This window comes from Leucoraja erinacea, chromosome 17 (assembly GCF_028641065.1).
Source record: "Leucoraja erinacea ecotype New England chromosome 17, Leri_hhj_1, whole genome shotgun sequence".
Lineage (NCBI taxonomy): Eukaryota > Metazoa > Chordata > Chondrichthyes > Rajiformes > Rajidae > Leucoraja > Leucoraja erinaceus.
Window position 1 is genome coordinate 43,588,102 of NC_073393.1, and position 23,289 is coordinate 43,611,390.

The 23,289-nt window shown below is 44.6% G+C and overlaps 1 protein-coding gene across 1 annotated transcript in view; it reads left to right on the forward strand.

Moving 5' to 3' along the window:
- The window catches only part of LOC129705477 (PH domain leucine-rich repeat-containing protein phosphatase 2-like), a 159,437-nt gene that overhangs the window by 27,382 nt on the left and 108,766 nt on the right, over positions 1-23,289 (forward strand). The window contains exon 3 of the mRNA XM_055649067.1: positions 9,040-9,173. Coding sequence (XP_055505042.1) covers positions 9,040-9,173 — 134 coding nt within the window. The remainder of the gene's footprint in view (positions 1-9,039; positions 9,174-23,289) is intronic.

A 23,289-nucleotide genomic window follows, 5' to 3' on the forward strand; every position in this document is an offset into this window, starting at 1 on the left:
TGCTACCGAAGGGCAGAAGGTTCAGAGGCTTGAAATCACAGACCACCATCTTCAGGAATAGCTATTTTCCTTCAACTATCAGGTTCTTGAACTAAACCTAAATCGACCTCAGAAATGGAACCTGATGCTTGCTACTTTTTCTAATTGTATTTTGCGCTATTATTTTGATTTTTTGCACAGTTTTCTTGTTCTGTTTACTGTCTTGCAGAATTTGTGTAATTTTTGCATGCTTTGTTTTAACGTGCTGTCTGTGTTTGTGGCCGTGAGGTTGCCTCTGAAAGAAGATTTTCATTGTTCACCGCAAGGCTCAGTGGTGGGACCCCAGCTATTTACAATATATATTAATGATTTGGATGAGGGAAATGAATGCAGCATCTCCAAATGTGCGGATGACACGAAGCTGGGGGGCAGCGTTAGCTGTGAGGAGGCTGTAAGGTGACTTGGATAGGCTGGGTGAGTGGGCAAATGCATGGCAGATGCAGTATAATGTGGATAAATGTGAGGTTATCCACTTTGGTGGCAAAAACAGGAAAGTAGACTTTATCTGAATGGTGGCCGATTAGGAAAAGGGGAGATACAACGAGACCTGGGTGTCATGGTACACCAGTCATTGAAAGTAGGCATGCAGGTGCAGCAGGTAGTGAAGAAAGTGAATGGTATGTTAGCATTCATAGCAAAATGATTTGAGTATAGGAGCAGGGAGGTTCTACTGCAGTGGTACAGGGTCTTGGTGAGACCACACCTGGAGTATTGCGTACAGTTTTGGTCTCCTAATCTGAGAAAAGACATTCTTGCCATAGTACAGAGTACATAGTACAGGAGTACAGAGAAGGTTCACCAGACTGATTCCTGGGATGTCAGGACTTTCATATGAAGAAAGACTGGATAGACTCGGCTTGTACTCGTTCGAATTTAGAAGACTGAGGGGGGATCTTATAGAAACTTACAAAATTCTTAAGGGGTTGGACAGGCTAGATGCAGGAAGATTGTTCCCGATGTTGGGGAAGTCCAGAACAAGGGGTCACAGTTTAAGGATAAGGGGGAAATCTTTTAGGACCCAGGGGGTATGGAGAGAAGGCAGGTACAGGATACTGAGTTGGATGATCAGCCATGATCATATTGAATGTGGGTGCAGGCTCGAAGGGCCGAATGGCCTAGTCCTGCACCTAATTTCTATGTTTCTATCTGTACTACACAGTTCTTGTGCACATGACAATAAACTCGACTTAGCCTGACGGGTTGTATTCTTCCTATGTTTCTATGTCGTTATGGTATTGTGGGTATGGATGGCTTGCTAGGTCACTGCAGAGGCATTTAAGTCATGCCAGGCAAGGATGCAGATTTTCTGCCTTAAAAGCCATTCGTGAACCAAGTAAGTTTATACACCAATCTGGTAGTTTGATGGGTACTGTTGCAAATGGCTATTTTGTTTTTTTAATTCCAATTTTTAATTGAATCTGAAATTCGCAGCTGTATTGGATTGATTTAAACTCTGATCTCTGGATTACTGGTATAGTAACTCAACTACTTGTCACTTTTGTAGAGCAAACCATAGCATACTGTGGATATTGTACTGTGAAATCCAGTGTGTTATTCAATATTGTTAGAATACTGTAAGGGGGAGGAGGCTTGGACTCCAGGAGCATCTGATGGTCTGATAGTCATACAGCTCGGAAATAGGCCTCTCGGCTCAACTTGTCTATGATAACCTAGATGCCCATCTAAGCTTGTTTGATTTGGTCCATATCCCTCTAACCTTTACTATCTAGGTACCTGTCCAAGTGTCTTATTAAATACTGTTAGAGCACCTGTATCAACTACTTCCTCTGACAACTAGTTCCAAAACCCCACACCCTCTGAGTGAAGAATTTGACCCCCAGAATCATATTAAATCTAGCCCTCTCACCTTAAATATATGTTTTTAATTCCCCTTTGTCTTTGTGCATTAATTCTATCTATTCCGCTCATGATTTATAACCTCTATAAGATCATCTCTCAGCATCCTGTGCTCCAAGGAGTAGACATAGCTTGCCCAACTTCCCTATAGCTTAGCCTCTCAAGTCCCGACAACATCCTCGTAAATTTTCTCCTAATTGATATTTATAATTTTTAGTCTTCCTAACTGACTGGTTCCTAAATCAGCTTGGACTACATGTGGTCTGCTCTTTTGTTTCTGACGTTAAAGCTGTCTCTCCACTCTAGTTTAGTTTAGAGATACATTGTGGAAACAGGCCCTTCGGCCCACCGAGTCCGCACAGATCAGCAATCCCCGCGCATTAACATTACCCTACACACACTAGGGCCAATTTACACTGATACAAAGCCAATTTCCTACAAACCTGTACGACTTTGGAATATGGGAGGAAACCGAAGATTTCAGAGAAAACCCATGCAGTCACGTGGAGAACGTACAAACTCCTTACCTGCAGCAACCTGATATAGTCAGGATCGAACCCGGGTCTCTGGCGCTGCAAGTACTGTGCGGCAGCAACTCTGTGCCGTCCTACTGCCTTTGTATACTGACATTATAATAATGCTACAGCGAGCTACCTTTCCAACTTGTCAGAGAAGGTGGCTGAGCATAAAGGGGCTCCTGATTGTAGAGGTGGGTCTGATAGTAGGCACAAAAAGCTGGAGTAACTCAGCAGGTCAGACAGCATCTCCGGAGAAAAGGAATAGGTGACCTTTCGGGTCGAGACCCTTCTTCAAACCCCCGAAACATCACCTATTCCTTCTCTCTGGAGATGCTGTCCGACCCGCTGAGTTGCTCCAGCCCCTTGTATCTATCATCGCTTTAAACCAGCATCTGCAGTTCCTTCCTACACGTTGGGTGGTCTGATGGTGTTTGGGCGCAGAACTAGGCTATGGTTGTGGTGAGAGCTCTGGTAGTGTGAATGGACTTGGGGGAAGTCAGAGTCATAGAGTGATACAGTGTGGAAACAGGCCCTTCGGACTAACTTGCCCACACTGGCCAACATGTCCCAGCTACACTAGTCCCACTTGCCTGCGCCTGGTCCATATCCCTCCAAACGTGTCCTATCCATGTACCTGTCTAACTGCTCTTAAACGATGGGATAGTCCCAGTAACTACCTCCTCTGGTAGCTTGTTCCATACACTCATCACCCTCTGTGTGAAAAAGTTATCCCTCGGATTCCTACTAAATCGTTTCCCCTTCACCTTCAATCTATGTCCTCTGGTCCTCGATTCCCCTATGCTGAACAAGAGACTCTGTGCTCGATCTATTCCTCTCATGATTTTGTACACCTCTATAAGATCACCCCTTGACCTCCTGTGCTACAAGGAATAGAGACCCAGCCTACTCAACCTCTCCCTATAACTCACACCCTCTGGTCCTAGAAACATCCTCGTAAATCTTTTCCGAACCCCTTCAAGCTTGACAATATCTTTCCTGTAACATGGTGCCCAGAACTGAACACAATATTCTAAATGGGGTCTCACCAACGTCTTAACTGCAACATGACCTCCCACTTCTATACTCATTACTCTAACTGATGAAGGCCAATGTGCCTAAAGCTTTTTTGATTGGATGGTAGCTAATGTTACCCCAGTTTTTAAGAAAGGCGGGATTGAGAAAACAGGAAGGGGAAGATGCTGGAGGCAATTAGAAAAGATGAAATAGCGGCACTTTTGGATAACAGTAACAGGATCGGTCTGAGTCAGCATGGATTTATGAAGGGAAAATCATGCTTGACTAATCTTATGGAATTTTTTGAAGATGTAATGTAACTAGGAGAATGGACAAAGAAGAGCCAGTGGATGTAGTGTACCTGGACTTTCAGAAAGCATTTGATAAGGTCCTACATAGGAGGTTAGTGGGCAAAATTAGAGCACATGGTATTGGGGGTAATGCCCCTGTCCCACTTAGGAAACCTGAACGCAAACCTTTGGAGACTTTGCGCCCCACCCAAGATTTCCGTGCGATTCCCAGAGGTTGTAGGTGGTTGCCGGAGGTTGCAGGTAGTGAAAGCAGGTAGGGAGACGGACAAAAACCTCCGGGAACCGCACGGAAACCTTTGGTGGGGCGCAAAGTCTCCAGAGGTTTCCGTTCAGGTTTCCTAAGTGGGACAGGAGCATAAGGTACTGACGTGAATAGAAAATGGTTGGCAGGCAGGAAACAAAGAGTAGGGATTAACGGGACCCTTTCAGAATGGCAGGCAGTGACTAGTGGGGTACCGCAAGTCTCGGTGCTGGGACCGCAGCTATTTACAATATAAATGATTTAGGTGAAGGGATTAAAAGTAACATTAGCAAATTTGCAGATGACTCAAAGCTGGGTGGCAGTGTGAACTGTGAGGAGGATTCTATGAGGATGCCGAGTGACTTGGACAGGTTGGGTGAGTGGGCAGATGCATGGCAGATGCAGTTTAATGTGGATAAATGTGAGGTTATCCACTTTGGTAGCAAAAACAGGAAGGCAGATTATTATCTAAACAGTGTAAAGGGGAAATACAACGGGATCTGGGGGTCCTTCATCAGTCACTGAAAGTAAGCATGCAGGTACAGCAGGCAGTGAAGAAAGCAAATGGCATGTTGGCCTTCATAACAAGATGAGTTGTGTACAGGAACAAAGAGGACTTTCTGCACTGGTACAGGGCCCTAGTGAGGCCACACCTGGAGTATTGTGTGCAGTTTTGGTCTCCAAATTTGCAGAAGGACATTCTTGCTATTGAGAGAGTGTAGCGTAGGTTCACGAGGTTAATTCCCGAGATGGCGGGACTCATGCGTTGATAGAATGGAGCAGCTGGATTTGTATACTCTGGAATTTAGAAGGATGAGAGGAGATCTTATTGAAATATTAGACTAAGTGGGAACCGTTTGTTCCCAGCAACACATGGGAGGGCTGGTCCCCTAACGCAATATTCCACCTCTCCACCAATTCCAATATTGGTGGCCAGTAAGGGGGGGGCGCTTTCTGGAGCGCTAGTATGGGTGTTGTGGGCTGAAGGGACTGGTTTCCAGAGGGCTAGCATGGACATTGTGGGCCGAATGGATTCTTCAGCTGGTGGCTCAGTCACTCAAGCCTGTTCGGTTGGCAGCTCATTCACTCACGGTTGGTGGGCTGGCAGTTGACTCACGGCTATTCCTTGAAATTCCATTTCAAGCAGGGTGCAAGGCCACCAAATTCACATGCAGTTTCTTACCACTTCAAGCAGGGTGCAAGGCCACCAAATTCAAGTGCAGTTTCATACCATTTCAAGTGGGGTGTAAGGCCACTAAAGACAGCGAGTCGTGACCTCTCCCTCTATCTTGCAGAGACTGAGCCATGCCCACACTTCTGGGTTTTATAGTCCATCTCCCCCTCCCACCAGAAGGGGCATGGCCTTCGTGGTGTGATTGACAGGAGAGCGAATCTCAACTTTTTTTAACACTAATAACTTTTATTTTTCATCGATGGGAAAAATCCTTGGCACCTGATGAGCGAAGGGGGACTCTGAGTAAGATGGCCAAAAATCTCAACCGTACGTTGTAGAGTTTTTTCTAAAATCAATATAAAGGGCAAACAGGAAGTGGTCAAGATTAGACTTTTAATTATATAGAAAGCAAGGCAACTTTAATGAGGCAACACGGCTTTAGCATTTCCAACCCAAAGGCAACACAGCTTTAGCATTTCCAAACCAAAGGCAACACAGATTTAGCATTTCCAAACTATATTTTCAAACCACATTAAGGGCACCGACAGGTCAGTAAAACCACTTACAGTTTAGTAGACATGTGTTCAGTGTTATTCACAGCTCAGACTGAGAGACGTGACCCTCTCGCTTCCCCATCTTGCAGAGACTGACTGAGGTACTCAACACTTCCGGGTTTTATAGTCCCTCCGGATGGGGCGTGGCTTTCAGGAGAGAGAATCCCAACATTTTTTAAACACTAATAACTTTTATTTTAAACATTTTATTTTTCATCGATGGGAAACATCCTCTTGTCCTGCGCAGCGGAGGCGGGCTCTGAGTACGATGGCCAAAAGTCACAGCCGTTAGGGGCAGCGTTTTTTCTAAAATCAAGATACAGAACAACAGGAAGTGGTCAAGATCAGACTTTTAGTAATATAGATATAAGATTGTTAAGGGTTTGGAGGCAGGAAACATGTTCCCGATGTTTGGGGAGTCCAGAACCAGGGGCCACTTTTTAAGAATAAGGGGTAAACCATTTAGAACGGAGATGAGGAAACACTTTTTCACCAAAAAAGTTGTGAATCTATGGAATTTCTATCTCGGAAGGCAATGGAGGCCAATAAGCGAGTTCAGTATTCCGACTGCGCATGCCCAGGTCATAGGTCACTAGCTATAAAACAGTCTTGGCAACGGTGGTGCTGCATTGTGTGCAGGCTTGCGTTTCATCCGTAGTCGGGTCGGGGTCGGCTCACTGACGCTGTGGGTGCTGTTGAGTTGCTGTTGAGGCGTCCCCCCCTCCCCGGTGTCCCGTCCCTGGCCGGAGGTGTCTGGGGTGGCCCTGGGCTGGTGGGGCGGCCCAGACTTGCAGCCGCTGGCTACAGCTCGGCTCTGCCTATCCCGCCGGGTTGGCCGGCAGCCCTCCACGTCGATACCCCTCCCTTCAGTCCGACACCGAGATCCTGCTGAAGATGGGCAGCCCCTGGCCCTGCTCGAAACCGGGCGACTCGGAGCCGGTGCTGCTGGAGTCGTCCTGGTCGGAGAGAGAGTCTGTGGACGGGCTCCTGCCGGCCATAGGTAGGCCGGGCGCCCGCTGGAGCTGCGGGTACTGTTGGTGATGGTGGTGCTGGCGGCAGCAGCAACCGCCTCCCCCTCCCTTGCCCAGCCCCAAGCCCAGACTCTGGAGTTGGAGCGAGGTTGGACTGGAGTTGGTGTGGGTTTGGGGCCACTGGTGTTGGGGGTGGCACTTCTCCACGCTGGGCCTGGGGGCCGTTTTCCCGTCGTTCCGGACGTCTTGAGTGGGGTGGGGGGGGGGGGACACACACACCGGCGATGGTTTGGCAGCGCTTGGGGGTCACCCTCAACCCCTACCCGCCCACCTGTTCTCCGTTCCCCCAGCCTGCCCGGCCTCCCCCATCCCATCCCGCCCGCCAGTTTTTCAGATTACCGAACTCGCTTATTCTCTGGATGCTTTCAAAAGAGAGTTAGATAGAGCTCTTAAAGATAGTGGAGTCAGGGGATATTGGGAGAAGGCAGGAATGGGGTACTGATTGTGGATGATCACAGTGAATGGCGGTGCTGGCTTGAAGGGCCGAATGGCCTACTCCTGCACCTTTTGTCTATTGTTTATTGACCACCTTATCTACCTGCACCTCGACCTTCAAGGGACCATGCACCTGCACTCCGAGATCCCTCTACTCTACAACACTATCCAGAGGCCTACCATTTACTGTGTAGGTCCCACCCTTGTTAAACGTCCCAAAATGCAACAGCTCACACTTCTAATTGTGCTTTTTCTGCTGCTACCCGTGGACCGCAGAAAAGGACACAAGTATCAAGTTGTCCTTTCAATGTCTCCTCACCATCTGGGCAGGTTTTTTTCCCATTCAGTAAGTATTGACAAATTAATGGACAGAAAGAGTTTATCATAATCATACTTTATTGGCCAAGTGTTTTGTAACATACGAGGAATTTGATATTGTTAACTCTGAGTTCTTTTGTCAATCTAAAGTCAAGAAAATCTGACTCAAACTGTTGTAGCTGTTGGAATTGATTCTTTATTCAGTACTGAGACAATTCTTTGAACCTTCCAACACAGAGCTAGAAGCTCCGGGGCAGCTCCAAACTGGTTGTGTTTTTGATACAAACTCATGGCATTTATATAGGTATTAAACATTTCAGATACAGACGGTATGACAACTGGTAACCAATCATCTGTCCTTTTGGTGATTTACAACATCAGTCACATGATCCCCCTTCCCTGGCCTCATTACAGCCTTCGTTTACCTGTGCTTTATAACTGTTTTAGAATTATTTTATTTCAACACAGCAAAACCCCAGTAGGCTCTTATGAAAGACCACTCCTCAAAATACAAGATACGTATATAACACAACAATCACACAAGTCATACACACTGTCTATACCAAGAGAAAATATATTTCTATAAATCTAAATAATTTCTATAAGTCTAAAGTGTACCTTTCTATTAAGCCAATACATTTCATAATTGGTGTTATTATAATTTTACACGTTTTGAAATACCATTACCTATGTCTTTAAAACATTAATTATATAAGTTTGCTGAATTACAGTTTCTAAGTTCAAAACGCACATTTCCATCTCCCATTCAAAGATACATGGGTCGTAAATCTGTCAATTTACTTAATCTAAGTTTGGTGCCTTTCCTGTTATCGGGAAGTAGGATTTCCAATCTCATGTACCAGGCAGAACACAAAAGACTACATCTCAGACCATTACGTCAGAATTCCATCTGCTTCAACCTTCTATAAACTACTCCCAATCTAATTATTTCTCAAAGCAACTATTCTTTCACTTACATCTTATTCCTTATCACACTCATTATTATTTTACAAAGCCAAAGCTAACTGCAGTCTATCATCTCTCAGCCTTGAATTCTCTCAAACCTAGCAAAACAAGCCATAACTCTTCACCTTTATGTCACATTCAGAGCTCAAAAATGTGCCATAGAGACTGAGCAGATGGCCTAAGAAGAGGCCCCTTATTCAGCTTCCCAATCTTCAACACAAAGCCATATCAAATACAATTTTTCTTTCAGTGCTATAATTGCCTCAAACAATAACCTAAGCTAAGCAGGTTCAGGTTCAGGCCTCCATGTTTTGATTCATCTTTGCCTGTGTGTATGTGTCTGTTTGCACTTTATTTCGGTTCAGGAAAACTTTAAGCTTTTCTTTTGCAATTTACCTAGCTTATATAAAAGTCACTATCCAAGCGGTTCTATTTGTATAATATTTCCTCAATATGAAAAGATATTGGAGATTTTTAAAGAAAGATGTTTTCTGAAATTGAACCCCTTTTATACAAGTGTTTTTGGTTTTTCAAGAAATTATTATTATTAATTCTGATGTTTAACACTTCATCTTTTACAGGAGATTGAATCCCGATGAGAGGCCTCTACAAATCCTTTATGATTATCTATCGGGATTAGGTTTCCAGGATCCACTTCGGATACAAGAGGAAAGTGCCATTGCTGATTTGAGTTGCATGATTAGATACTTTCATGGTAAGATTATTTTAGCTAGGGATTTTAAAAAACCTGACAAATGCTGTTTCCAATTTGAAAAAAACCCCATACGTAATAAACTAGGCAGTGGCCAGTGATACCCAAAGATATTTTGTCATTTGATGACGCAGTAGTCAGAGTCATACAGCGTGGAAACAGGCCCTTTGACCTAAGTTCTCCACATTGACCAAGATACCCCATCAACACTTGGCCCACCTACCTGCATTTTATCCATATCCTTCTAAACCTTTCAAATGTCTTAAATGTTGTTATAGTAACTGGCTCACCTCAATGGATATTTATAAGGAGAGATAGATAGATTCTTGATTAGTACGGATGTCAGGGGTTATGGGGAGAAGGCAGGAGAGTGGAGTTAGGAGGAAGAGATAGATCAGTCATAATTGAATGGTGGAGTAGACTTGATGGACCGAATGGCCTAATTCTACTCTTATCATTTATGACCTACCTCCTCTAGCAGTTTGTTCCATATACCCAGCACAGCATTTTTGACCTAATGTTCGGATTTTTAATTCCAGAATTGTTTGTCACTAGAGAATGCTGGCCTGCTGCTGACAAGTTATTTCATTTTCAAATTACTGAAGAGGTCTTACCACTGTGGTCTCTTTAATTTGGGTTAACGGCCATGGTAGCAGATCAGTATTTTATTGCTCATCCTAAATTGCCTCTAATAAGATAATTTCAGAGGGCTGTTAAGAGATAACAACATTGTAAATCTTGAGTCATCTTGGGTCATTTATAGGGCAGATTGAGTAAGGATAGCAGATTTTGTTCCGGATAGAACATTTGTGAACAAGATGGGTTTTTAATTATGATCCACAATTGTGTGGCCATTGACTTTTTAGTTCTCTTAATGCTGTGGTAGGATTCAAACTCTTGTTTCAAATTTATACGGCATCTGCATTCCACTCCTGTAATTTAACTGGAGATGCTTTTGGAAATGCCGATGTTGGAATCTCGAGTAAAGAATAAAGTGCTGGAGTACTTCATTGGGTCAGGCAGCATCTGTGGAAATAAGGAATGGGCAACGTTTTGGGTCAAGACCCTTCTGCAGTCAGTCCAAAAATGCTTTTCAGCTATTCAAATGGATCCAAAGAGTGATAGCTGAGTACAAAGATGTCTGCAATGATGATGTCCCCCCCCCCCCCCCCCCCCCCCCCCCCCCCCCCCCCCCCCGTGAGAATAAGGATTACACACTTTGGGTGCACTACTCTGAAAATTTGTTGAGAAAAATCAGCCAACAGTATTGCCTTCATATCTTTTCAGTTTAAGTACAGTATCATTCTTTAAATGTGTCATATTTCATCAATAGCATGTTTTCTTTCCTTTTCGCACCAAATTCACTGCAGAAATGCCTTTCAGTCAGCATCTGGAAATGAAAGTATACATTTCGATGGACATGAATGCAATTTTGGTCTTTGACTGTAATCATTATTTCTGAAGATGGGTCTTGACCCGAAACGTTACACATTCCTTCTCTCCAGCGATGCTGCCTGTCCCGCTGAGTTCTGCATCTGCAGTTCATTCTTACACATCATTATTTACAAATTATTTTCTGAGTTTTAGATCAAAGATCAAATTTCCTAAAATAATTTTTCAGATTTCTAAATCTGTGAAGACATGACATACGAGAGTATAATGTGCTAATTAATCTACTGTACAACACTGCTTGATTATCATCTTATTTGATTCTATACAATACCCTATGATCTACACCCTAGCTTACAGCTCATAAGATATTACAATCCACAATTATATTAATATTGCACATGGTTTCTATTTTGCTTGGTGCTACACGGTGAAACCCAAATGTATAAACATGGCCTTTATTAAAATCTGACAATGTGCACTTTAACCACATGTGATTTTTTTCTATTACAAATCCCAAATTGTGTAATACAGAGGCAAATAAATAAATGATGGGACTTTGTCCCAAACATGGAGGGCACGGTATATACCTGTACGCCTTTGGGGTGTGGGAAGAAACCAGACATCCCGGACAAAACCTACTCGGTCATAGGGGAACGTACAAACTGTACAGACATGCACCTGTAGTCAACGTCAAACCTGGGTTTCTGGCACTGCAAGGCAGCAACTCTACTGCTGTTCCACCGTACTGCCCCCGAAATTCTCCACTCTGATCTCGCTGTTCTCCATGTCCTTCTTGGTGAAAACAGATACAAACTACTCGTTTAGCATCTTGTCTACATCCCTCAATCCAAGAATACATTCTCTCCTTGAGTAGCCCTTCTCCCTAGTTACCCTCTTGTTTTTAATGTAGATATAAAAAGCCTTGTGATTTTCGTTAATCTGACTTGCCAAAAGCATCTTATGGCCCCTTTTGACTCTTCTAATTGCCCATGTGAAAAGGAATATTTTATTAGCCTGTTCCATTTTCCAACATGTAATGAAAATAATTTGTGGGAAAAGTCTTTGCAATTCAGTGGGAAACATAACTGGGTATAGGTTTTATGGATGGCTGTTATTGGATATGTCACCAGAAACTAAAAAAAAAGTGTTCTTGTGGCTCTATATCACCGTAGAACACATACATGGCTGATTAAGACAGCTCTGGTGGATGCAACGCCGTAGAAAGCTTAGGGAAGTGGATGGTGCAGGAGTTCATTGGATAAATTAATAGGAAGAGTAATGTGAGTGCATTAGAAAATATTGGCATTTGGAATCAATGCGAGTCATAACATTTTATACCCTATACCAGGGTCCTGACCTGAAACATCAACTATCCTTGTTCTCCAGAGATGCTGCATGACCTGCTAAGTTACTCCAAACATTTTGTCTTCTTTTGTAAACCAACATCTGCAGTTCCCTGTGTCCTCATTAAATACCACAGTTGGAACAAAATGAATGGATCGCAATCCACAGTTTTACCAGCCATGCATTAAATTGTCCACATTCATGCGTGGAGACATTGCGTTTTTAATGGATAATTAGCTGTTATAATTGATATATAACTGATAGCCACCTTGAATGTTTTCAGGGTGACCAATTGGGGGATTCATTTTTGCTATTGACAGTATGGAATTCAGTGAGATGTACTAAAGTCTCACACTCAATCAAAGCAGCATGATTTCAGGAAATCCAAGAAAAGGGAGTATCAGAGAAGCAGCGTGATTTTGAAGTTTACGAGTACAGATGGTTAAAAGGAAATCAAAAGACATATGCAGGAAAGTGGCACTGAGGTACAGGCACGGAAATCGCTATCAAAACATGCGGGGGGCACAATTTCTTGGCGGCCGCGCGCATGCGCACACACGCAAGGCTTCGGTTGTGGGCCCGGGGGATGGTAACATCGGGAGCTGACCTGGTTGGTGACCGACTCCGAACTCCAGCAACAGCAGCTTCGTCCACCCAGAATAGTGGGGCTTGAATCGGCCGGCGGGGGCTTCAACATTGGGAGCCTCGATGGCCTCGATGCAGCAGCTTGATTCTAAGCTGCGCTGGAGGCTGAAAGGCAACGCAAACGGGCCGATTCAGCCCTTAGAAAGCATTGATAAAGTCCGGATTACAAAACATGGGGGGGGGGGGATTGTCATCTTGTTATTATGAATGCAGTATGAGGATCAGAACCTTGAGGAAGGTTGCAACATTGGTTCTGCCTCATTCATTGGCCTAAAAGAAAAGGTAGAACTCCTCTATCCTTTGGTATAAAGTATGAATGACCTTTGCAATGTTTTGGTGAGCAGCAAAGTGAAGATTTGACACAGATAAGTGGCAGCGGACTTGGGATCATTCCAGACTGATTCATCCCAATTCTAGAAGGTGGAGTACAGAAATGACCTTGGAGTGTTGTTGCAGTTCAGCTATGTATGCAAGCCGGCGGCAGAGTACAGTAACTTACAGATGTCAACGATGATTGTTCTCATGATCGACAGCTTCAATAGTTCTACGAGCCTGCGTCCCTTTAAATTCTTGGTGGATAATGTCTCCAAAGGTGATATCTTGTATACCTCCTTTTGCATGCCTGCACCTATGCATGCCTGCAACTTCTCCAGTAGCTTTCTAACTCAGTTTTAGCAGCAGAAGTAGTGGTATCTGGTAAACTTCCCATGGCAAGTGTGGAATTGATTGTCATTGACTGCGCGCAGGTTTTATAATGGACTGCCACACTCCACAGGACCATGTAGCAGACATTTAATGTTTGATGTTTGAGGGCAAGTTACCTCTTTAAATTGTAGGAGCTGCAATTTTTGAGAAGCGGATGAATGTGATATTGATCAATTATCGCATTTTTAAATAATGCTATTGAGTTTCATATTGGAACTCTAGAAACTGTGATTGCATGGTTAATAACATAATTGCGTTTCCTAGATAAGTCCAAAGACATTGCATGTGTATTCAAGGCAAAATAATAAAAAGGGGAAAATAAAGACATGGCCATTATGGGCCACAGGGCAATTTGTGTTTGGAGTCAGAAGATATAGGTGACATCCTAAATGTATACTTTTCATCGGTATTAAAAAAAAAAAAGTATTTGTAGAATGCAGTGAAGTGAAAATTGAAGGTCAAGTGCAGTCTCCATAAAGGAAGAGGTATTCAATGCTGGCTATCTTGTGTTCTGGTGGGAGACAAGGGAAGAGATGCTGGTGCTATGGCTGAGATCTTTAAATCTTTGTTGGACCCAAGCGAGGAACCAAATAACTGGAGGACAATAAATGTAGCCCTATTTTCCAGAAAGGTAGCAAGGAATAATCTACTAACTATCGACCTGTGCACCAAACATTAATGGTAGGGAAGATTCAGGAAAACATTCCGATGGAAGTAATTAATGATTATTTGGAAATGCAGGGACTAATCAGAGACTCCCAATATTTTATCAAGGACATATTCCATCAACCTAATTTGGTTGAATTCTTTGAGGTGACATAGCATATCGATTGAGAGCAGAGCAGTGGATGTAATATACATAATTTGGTAAAATCTTTGATAAACTTCCACTTTGTTAAGATCCCCCAACTAGTTCAAAAGGATAAGGCACCTGGTATTCAGAGTGGTGAACTAGATTCAAAATTAGCTTAGCTGTAGGAAATGGTGATGATAGAAGGCTGTTTTTACAACTAGATGCCGATGACTAGCGGTATCCCACATGTTCAGTGCTGGGAAGCTGGAAGAGAGATGGAGCAGGATAAAGTACGATAGGTGCATGCCATTAGTTGTATATTTTCCCCTTACATTTGAACTCCCTAACACCTCACACCTGTTCGCTAAACTCCATCAAACTCATCTACCATTTTTTCCGCCTATTTCTATAGCTGATTGATGTATACTTTGCTGTATACTTAAATGGCCTTCCTCACAGTGCGTGACCCCAGCAATCTTGGTGTCATCTGCAAACTTACTAACCGACCCCTCTACATTTGCGTCTGTCATATTTATGTCACAAATACAGAGGTCCCAGCACAGATCCTTGCGGATCTGCGGATCAGCCTACCATGGGGCATTTTATAAAATACTTTACTAAAATCCATATAGACAACATCCACTGCATATCCTCATAGGTCACCTTTCTCATAACACTCAATCAAGTTAGTAAAACTTTAACTGCTGCTTACAAAGACATGCTGTTCTCCCTAAATAATCAATTTTCTTCCAGATGGGAGAAAATCCTATCCCAAAGAATCTTCTCTAATAGCTTCTCTACACTGACATGGAGCTCATGGGCCTATAATTTCCTGGATTCTCCCCACTTCCATTCTTAAAGAAAGTATCAACATTAGCTACTCCTCTGGGACCTCACTTTGCAAAGATCTTTGTCAAGGCTCCTGCAATCTCTTCTCTTGCCTCTCTCGATATTTTGGGATAGGTCCCATGAGGCCCTGGGGATTTATACACCATAGTGCTCTTCAAGAGCCCCCAAAACCACTTTCTTCTTGGTCTCAAACTGCCCTTGCACATTAGTATTCTCCACACTGACAGGGCTCTCACTTAACTTTTTTTTCCCTGTTGCCAGCCGGGCAACCTTGACAGCTTTTTAGGTTGCCCATTTGGTGGTCGTTTAGGTGGTCATTTAAGACGGTTTGCATGACGCGTGTGATAATGTGCTCGGACGAAGTGCGTAGTTACCAGTTGTAATTATGCTCAATTCACGTATTATGTATTCACTCATTCACGTATTATGTTCAAGAAGGAACTGCAGATGCTGGAAAATCGAAGGTAGACAAAAATGTTGGAGAAACTCGGCAGGTGCAGCAGCATCTATGGAGCGAAGGAAATAGGCAACGCTTCAGGCTGAAACCCAGTAGTCTGAAGAAGGGTTTTGGCCCAAAACATTGCCTATTTCCTTCGCTCCATAGATGCTGCCACATCCGCTGACTTTCTCCAGCATTTTTGTCTACATTTACATATTACTTCTGCTTCAAATAACTCACAAACTAAACATATTCACCATTCAAGACATGATATATACCACAATGACATGCAGCAAAATTATAATTCAATGTCTCAACTCTTTTTATACATTGCAATTAATGCAATTTCTATTAGTTCTTTCCACTTCCAAACAAAAATGTGGTTGGATTATTCAGCATATGATCAACCTGTGTCAATAAATCCTGGACCATGGTAACATACTACAGATTGATGCAAGCATGTTTTCTGTGAAGGACCGAAAATTACCATGACATGGCCATAGCATGGGTCGTTATTGCTATTGGCACAGAAACACTCTGGTTTCCCACATAATTTATCCATAACAAAATATCCAGGTTGCAAGGAAATTTCTAACGGCATTTTATGATAATAGCTGCTAAAACTGACTTTACCCATCTGACAGCTTAAACATTACACTAACTGACAAGAGATGGCCAAAGGACATAACTACAGCAAATGTTCTTTTGATAATATGTTTAAAGGTGTCAAAACAAATAATAACATTGGGAATTGAAACACATTGATTGTATTCCGTTATCAAACATAGTCAATGTTCGCTCTGAAGACCATGAAGCACAATAGGGTCAGGGGATGTGTGAATCAGTGCGGGGTGGATAGATGGCGGGGTTTGAGAAGGCAATCGGTGCGGAATGGATGGATTGAGGCATGTGAAATAGTGCGTGTTGGTTGGAGTATGTAAAACTGAGGGGAGAGCACTGGTGATGTCAATGGTGTTGAATGGGGGGGATCAGTACGGGATGGATGGAGGTAGACATAAATGCTGGAGAAACAGCGGGTGAGGCAGCATCTATGGAGCGAAGGAAATAGGCAATGTTTCGGGTCGAGACCCTTCTTCAGACTGTTCCCCCCATTCTTATTGAATTGGGGGGGATCAGTACAGGATGGATGGGGGGTGGGGGATCAGTACAGGATGAATGGTGGGGGAGGGGTCAGGACAGTGTGGATCGGAGGGTCTGTGCAGGATGAATGAATGGGGGATCACTACAGGATGAATGAGGGGATCAGTACAGGATGAATGGGGATATCACTACAGGATGGATGGGGGAGAAGTGCAGAATGGATGGGAAGGGGGGTCAGTACAGGATGAATTGGCAGACCAGTGTAGGATGGATGGGGGGTGGGCAGTGGCAGGAGAATCAATGCGAGGTGGGTAGGGCGATGAATAGATTGGGGGGGGGGGGGGAGATGGGGAGGGGAGCACAGGGGATGTCAGTGAGGACTGAATGGGGATCAGTGCGGGAGAGAGAGGAGGGGTCCCAAGATAAGGGTGGTGGAGGGGGGCGTAAAGGAGAGAGAGAGGAAGGGGCAGAGGAGGTGGGGAGGAAGGAAGGTCAGCACTCCTCGGACAACATCGCCCCGCTACCTTGGCCGTCCCTGTCCAACGCCAATGTGCCGCCGCCAAAGGGGGAGGGGCGGTTGGGAGCTCCTCGCCACTGCCCCCCCCTCCTCCACCAGACGACAGGAAGGTGCGAGGCCGAGTGGTGTAGCTCAAAGATCCTATAGCTAACCCGATGAGGCTCTCACCAGGGTTTCTTCAATACCCCATAACACTGCTCTCTTTCCCCACCCCCCCCCCCCCCCCCCCACTAGTAACGGGGGCAAAGTTCCCCTAATCCACCCCTTTCCCCCCACTCGTCGGCACATAAAACAAGTAGTCCTCCGTCATTTTCGCCACCTCCAACGTGGCCCCACCCCTCCCCCCCTCTTCCCATCTCCCCCCCCCCCCCCCCCCCGTTCCGCAAAGACCGCTCCCTCCGTAACTCCGTGGTCAATTCTTCCCTTCCCACCCGTACCACCAATCATCACCGGGCACTTTCCCGTTGCAGCCGCAGGAAATGCTACACTTGTCGTTTTACCTCCCCCCTCAACTCCATTCAAGGACCCAAGCAGTCGTTCCAGGTGCGACAGAGGTTCACCTGCACCTCCTCCAACCTCATCTATTGCATCCGCTGCTCTAGATGTCAGCTGATCTACATCGGTGAGACCAAGCGTAGGGTTGGCGATCTTTTGCCGAACACCTCAGCTCGGTTCTTGTTCTTGGTTCTTGGGTCCTCCAAAATATTCCAACTGGAATTTAAACTGGAGGTGGTGAAGGGAGGGATTAAGCCAGAAAGGGTATAAAGAACACACACTATAGAATTTAACATAAAACATCACCACGGTCCGCAATAATCTACCTGATCTCCCGGTGGCTCAGCACTTCAACTCCCCGTCCCATTCCGAATCCGACCTTTCTGTCGTGGGCATCCTCCAGGGCCAAAGTGAGCACCACCGGAAATTGGAGGAGCAACACCTCGTATTTCGCTTGGATAGTTTACATCCCAGCGGCATGAACATTGACTTCTCCAATTTCCGGTAGCCCTTATTGTCTCCTCCCCTTCTGTGTCTTTGGCACTGTGCAAGTCCCAGTCAGTATTGGGGAAGTTAAAGTCACCGACGACTAAGATACTGCCTCCGACTGCATTCTATCTCTTTCCCGCACACTCCCCTGACATTGGTCTGAAGAAGGGTCTCGACCTGAAACGTCATCCATTCCTTCTCTCCAAAGATGCTGCCTGTCCGCTGAGTTATTCCAGCATTTTGTGTCTACCTTCGACTAAGATAACCCTTGGTCATCAGTCTACACTCCTGTTCTGTTGTAGCTGCAGGAATAAGCCATTTAGACCCTTGCATTGATAATTTTTCACAAGACCACAGTCAATCTAAACTTAACTCCACATTCTTGACTGTCCTTGTAACCTTACTTCCCATGTAGCATTGCAATGCCAATTCCTCTGCATAGGAGATGTCAAGCAGAGATTGGGTGATTGCCAGCATTTTTTGTTGAATACAGAATAGTTGCTACTAAAGGGCCTTCCCTCAATTTTTTATTTACCATTAGTAATGACTTTTGTTGTTGCTGCTTCCTGCATTTGTATAAAATTGAAAATTTGATTCCTTTTTCAGTTAGATTTCCATTCTGTTCCCTTGGTCCATTTCTGACTATTTTGATATCTCTATCTTCATCACCAGCGCCAGGTTTGCTACCAATATCTACGTCCAAAATCTTCCACTGCTATCTCAATGGTGGCTCCTCCCATCCTGTTTTCTGTAGGAATTTCATCTGATTCTCCCAGTTCCTCTATCTCTGTCGAATCTGCTCTGATGACGAGATTCTCCACACCAGTTAAGATGTTTTTTCCCTTAAACCATTGCTTTCCCTTGGCCATAATAATAATAATAATGAATGTTATTACAGACTCAAGGTCCAGACAAGGGGCAACATTACATTAAAAATGCATAGCATATCAAATATCATAAATACATATAACATCTTGGTATATCACATAAAAAGTAAAAACATCATAATTTATACATTTTTTAAAGCACAATACTTAAGTTAAAAATCCAGATTAAAAGATGATCAATGTCCTACAATGAGACAACGATACCAGTGTTTCCACAGCTGGGATTCGTAGCGCGCAGTGCTAACCGTTATGTTTGACAAGGCCACAATAAGCACATTTTTAGAGTCATTTATCCTGCAAATGAATTTATACATGTGGTGTCTTAGGATAGATTCTAAAGTACTGACTCCTGCAGCCACAAACATATTACTGGCACTACACCATCTAGGTTGCCTTAGCAGTGTTCTCATGGCATCGTTATATGCGACCTTTAGTCTCTGCATACTTGTCTTTAAATAGTTCGACCACAGGTGCGCAGTGTAGAGTGGTGTGCAGTATGCTCTAAATAGCGACATCTTCACCACACCATAGTGGACAGGGGTCGTAACTGTATATTTTATTTTCTGCACTAGCATTACCTTCAATGGATCCTTATTCCATTTCTGCCACTTCTATTGGGATTCCACCAGACATCTTCCCTACCCTTTTAAGGATTTAGAGCCAAATGCTAAAGAGAAGGATATGCTAACTCATCGAGGGAATCATAGCATGAGCAGATGTAGTGAATGTGCCATATTTTTGGAAAGAATATCCAATTTTTTTGGATTTTGGTGGTTGTTGAGAACAAAATCAACAACAATTCCCAGTCATTGTCATTATCCAGTAACACGGCATTTCTTCATTTACAATTAGAGAACTCAAGGAAGAATGGTCAATTGAGACAACACTTTGTATGATTAAAGGTTTAATTGATTGGAACTTCCCTGTGATTTCATGGGAGTTTTATATAATCTTAAACAATTGTTTAGCCTGGAGAGTTTAAAGCAAACCTGTAAATTGTATATTTATGATGGTAATCTATCTGTCTATCTGTCTATCTGTCTCTATCTATCTATCTATCTATCTATCTATCTATCTATCTATCTATCTATTAATATATAAAACTCAAATCCGTCCGCCTGCAGTACGGATCCCTTCCTGCCTTTCGATTCGTTCCCGCCGTGCGATGTCACAATGCCCGATGCTCGCGGACGTCCAATCGGAATGGATCCATTTGCATGTACGGCTTTCCGGCCGCGTTTCTTCCTTTGATTCTCCGCAACTCAGAAACCGGACGCAGAATCGCCGACGTCTTTTCCATTTCGGTAGAGATTTCGCTTTTCTTTCTAAGTATCCGCTCCTCATTACATTTCGTCGTGTTTAAGTACATTTTTAAATCAAATCCTACACCCCTCCACCCCCCCCACCACAATATTTCAAAAATAAACAGGCTTCTAACCCATAAAAGCTGCCCCAGCCCCAGCCCCCTGGTGAACGTTCCATCGTGTGATGTCATAATGCCCAATGCTCAAATACATTGTTGCCATAGAGAACGCTCAGCGATTATTCAAACTCTTCACTAACTGTCATTCGGAGATGAGGAAAACATTTTTCACACAGAGAGTGGTGAATCTCTGGAACTCTCTGCCACAGAAGGTAGTTGAGGCCAGTTCATTGGCTATATTTAAGAGGGAGTTAGATGTGGCCCTTGTGGCTAAAGGGGTCATGGGGTATGGATAGAAGGCAGGTCCCGGATACTGAGTTGGATGATCAGCCATGATCATATTGAACGGTGTTGCAGGCTCGAAGGGCCGAATGGCCTACTCCTGCTCTTAATTTCTATGTTTCTCTGTTTCCCTCTCCTCACCCCTCTCCCTCTACCACCCATCTCTCACTCTCCCCCACCCCCCTTCCCTCTCCACCCCACCCCCTTCCCCTACCACTCTGTCCCTCTTCCACCAGTCTCTCTACCCCTTCCTCCCCACTCTCCCACTTCTCTCCTCTTACATGGTAAATGGTAGGGAATTACATGGTAAATGGTAGGGAATTGAAGAATGCAGGGAACAGAGGGATCTGGGAATAACTGTGCACAGTTCCGTGAAAGTGGAATCTCATGTAGATAGGGTGGTAAAGAAAGCTTTTGGTGTGCTGGCCTTTATAAATCAGAGCATTGAGTATAGAAGCTGGGATGTAATGTTAAAATTGTACAAGGCATTGGTGAGGCCAATTCTGGAGTATGGTGTACAATTTTGGTCGCCTAATTATAGGAAGGGTGTCAACAAAATAGAGAGAGTACAGATGAGATTTACTAGAATGTTGCCTGGGTTTCAGCAACTAAGTTACAGAGAAAGGTGGAACAAGTTAGGGCTTTATTCTTTGGAGCGCAGAAGGTTAAGGGGGGACTTGATAGAGGTTTTTAAAATGATGAGAGGGATAGACAGAGTTGACGTGGAAAAGCTTTTCCCACTGAGAGGAGGGAAGATTCAAACAAGGGGACATGACTTGAGAATTAAGGGACTGAAGTTTAGGGGTAACATGAGGGGGAACTTCTTTACTCAGAGAGTGGTAGCTGTGTGGAATGAGCTTCCAGTGAAGGTAGTGGAGGCAGGTTCGTTTTTATCATTTAAAAAAAAATTGGATAGTTATATGGATGGGAAGGGAATGGAGGGTTATGGTCTGAGCGCAGGTATATGGGACTAGGGGAGATTATGTGTTCGGCACGGACTAGAAGGGTCGAGATGGCCTGTTTCCGTGCTGTAATTGTTATATGGGTTATATTGTTAAGGTTCACCAGACTGATTCCTGGGATGTCAGGACTTTCATATGAAGAAAGACTGGATAGACTCGGCTTGTACTCGCTAGATTTTAGAAGATTGAGGGAGGATCTTATAGAAACTCCTGATTACATTTTGTCGTATTTATGTACACATTTTTAATCAAATCCTTCTCCCCCCACCTCCCAATATTTCAAAAAAAAAACTGGCATCTCACCCATAGAATCAGCCCCAGTCCCTGGTGAACGTTCCATCGTGTGATGTCACAATGCCCAATGTTCACATATGTCCAATCGGAATGGAATCATTTACATATGCCTTTGCAGGAGCACCAGCACCCGCTGAACGTTCCATCGTGTGATGTCACAATGTCCAATGGTCAAAGACATTCTTGCCATAGAGGGAGTACAGAGAAGGTTCACCAGACTTATTCCTGGGATGTCAGGACTTTCATATGAAGAAAGACAAGATAGACTCGGCTTGTACTCGCTAGAATTTAGAAGATTGAGGGCAGATCTTATAGAAACGTACAAAATTCTTAAGGGGTTGGACAGGCTAGATGCAGGAAGATTGTTCCAGATGTTGGGGAAGTCCAGAACAAGGGGTCACAGTTTAAAGATAAGGTGGAAATCCTTTAGGACAGAGATGAGAAAAACATGCTTCACACAGAGAGTGGTGAATCTCTGGAATTCTGCGCCACAGAAGGTAGTTGAGGCCAGTCCATTGGCTAGATTTAAGAGGGAGTTAGATGTGGCCCTTGTGGCTAAAGCGATCAGGGGGTATGGAGAGAAGGCAGGTACAGGTTACTGAGTTGGATGATCAGCCATGATCATATTGAATGGTGGTGCAGGCTCAAAGGGCCGAATGGCCTACTACTGCACTTAATTTCTATGTTTCCCTCTCCTCACCCCTCTCCCTCTCCCACCCATCCCACTCTCCCCCACCCCCCTTCCCTCTCTACCCCACCCCTTCCTTCTCTCCACCCTCCCCTTCCTCCTACCCCTCTGTCCCTCTTCCATCAATCCCCCTGCCCCTCTCCTCCTCCCTCCCCACTCTGCGATGTCTCCCCCTTCCCCCCCTCCACTCTCCCTCCCCACTCTTTCCCTCTCTCTCCCCCCCTCCCCCTCCCTCCTCCCCCTCCCTCCACCCCCCCCTTCCCCACATCTCTCTCCCCCATCCCCCTCTCTCACCCCCTATCTCCTTTCCCTCCCAAATCTGTCCCTTCCTCCTCCCCTCCTCCTCCTCTCCCCTCCCTCCCCCCCTCCCTCCCCTCTTCTCACCCCTCCCCTCCCCCCACCTGTGAGTTTGGGCGGTGGTTAATATGAGTGCACCCCCTCCCCCGCCCCCCCCCCCCCCCCCCCCCCCCCCCCCGCAAACGCTGTTGGGGAAACAGACCCAACGGTCTGCACTTGGTCTAGTTAATATATAAAACTCAAATCAGTCCGCCTGCAGTACGGATCCCTTCCTGCCTTTTGATTCGTTCCCATCGTGTGATGTCACAATGCCCAATGCTCGCAGATGTCCAATCGGGATGGACCCATTTACATATGCCTTTGCACCAGCCCCAGCCCCTGGTGACCGTGTCATCGTGTGATGTCACAATGCCCAATGCCCAAAGACATTCTTGCCATAGAGGGAGTACAGAGACGGTTCACCAGACTGATTCCTGGGATGGCAGGACTTTCATATGAAGAAAGACTGGATAAACTC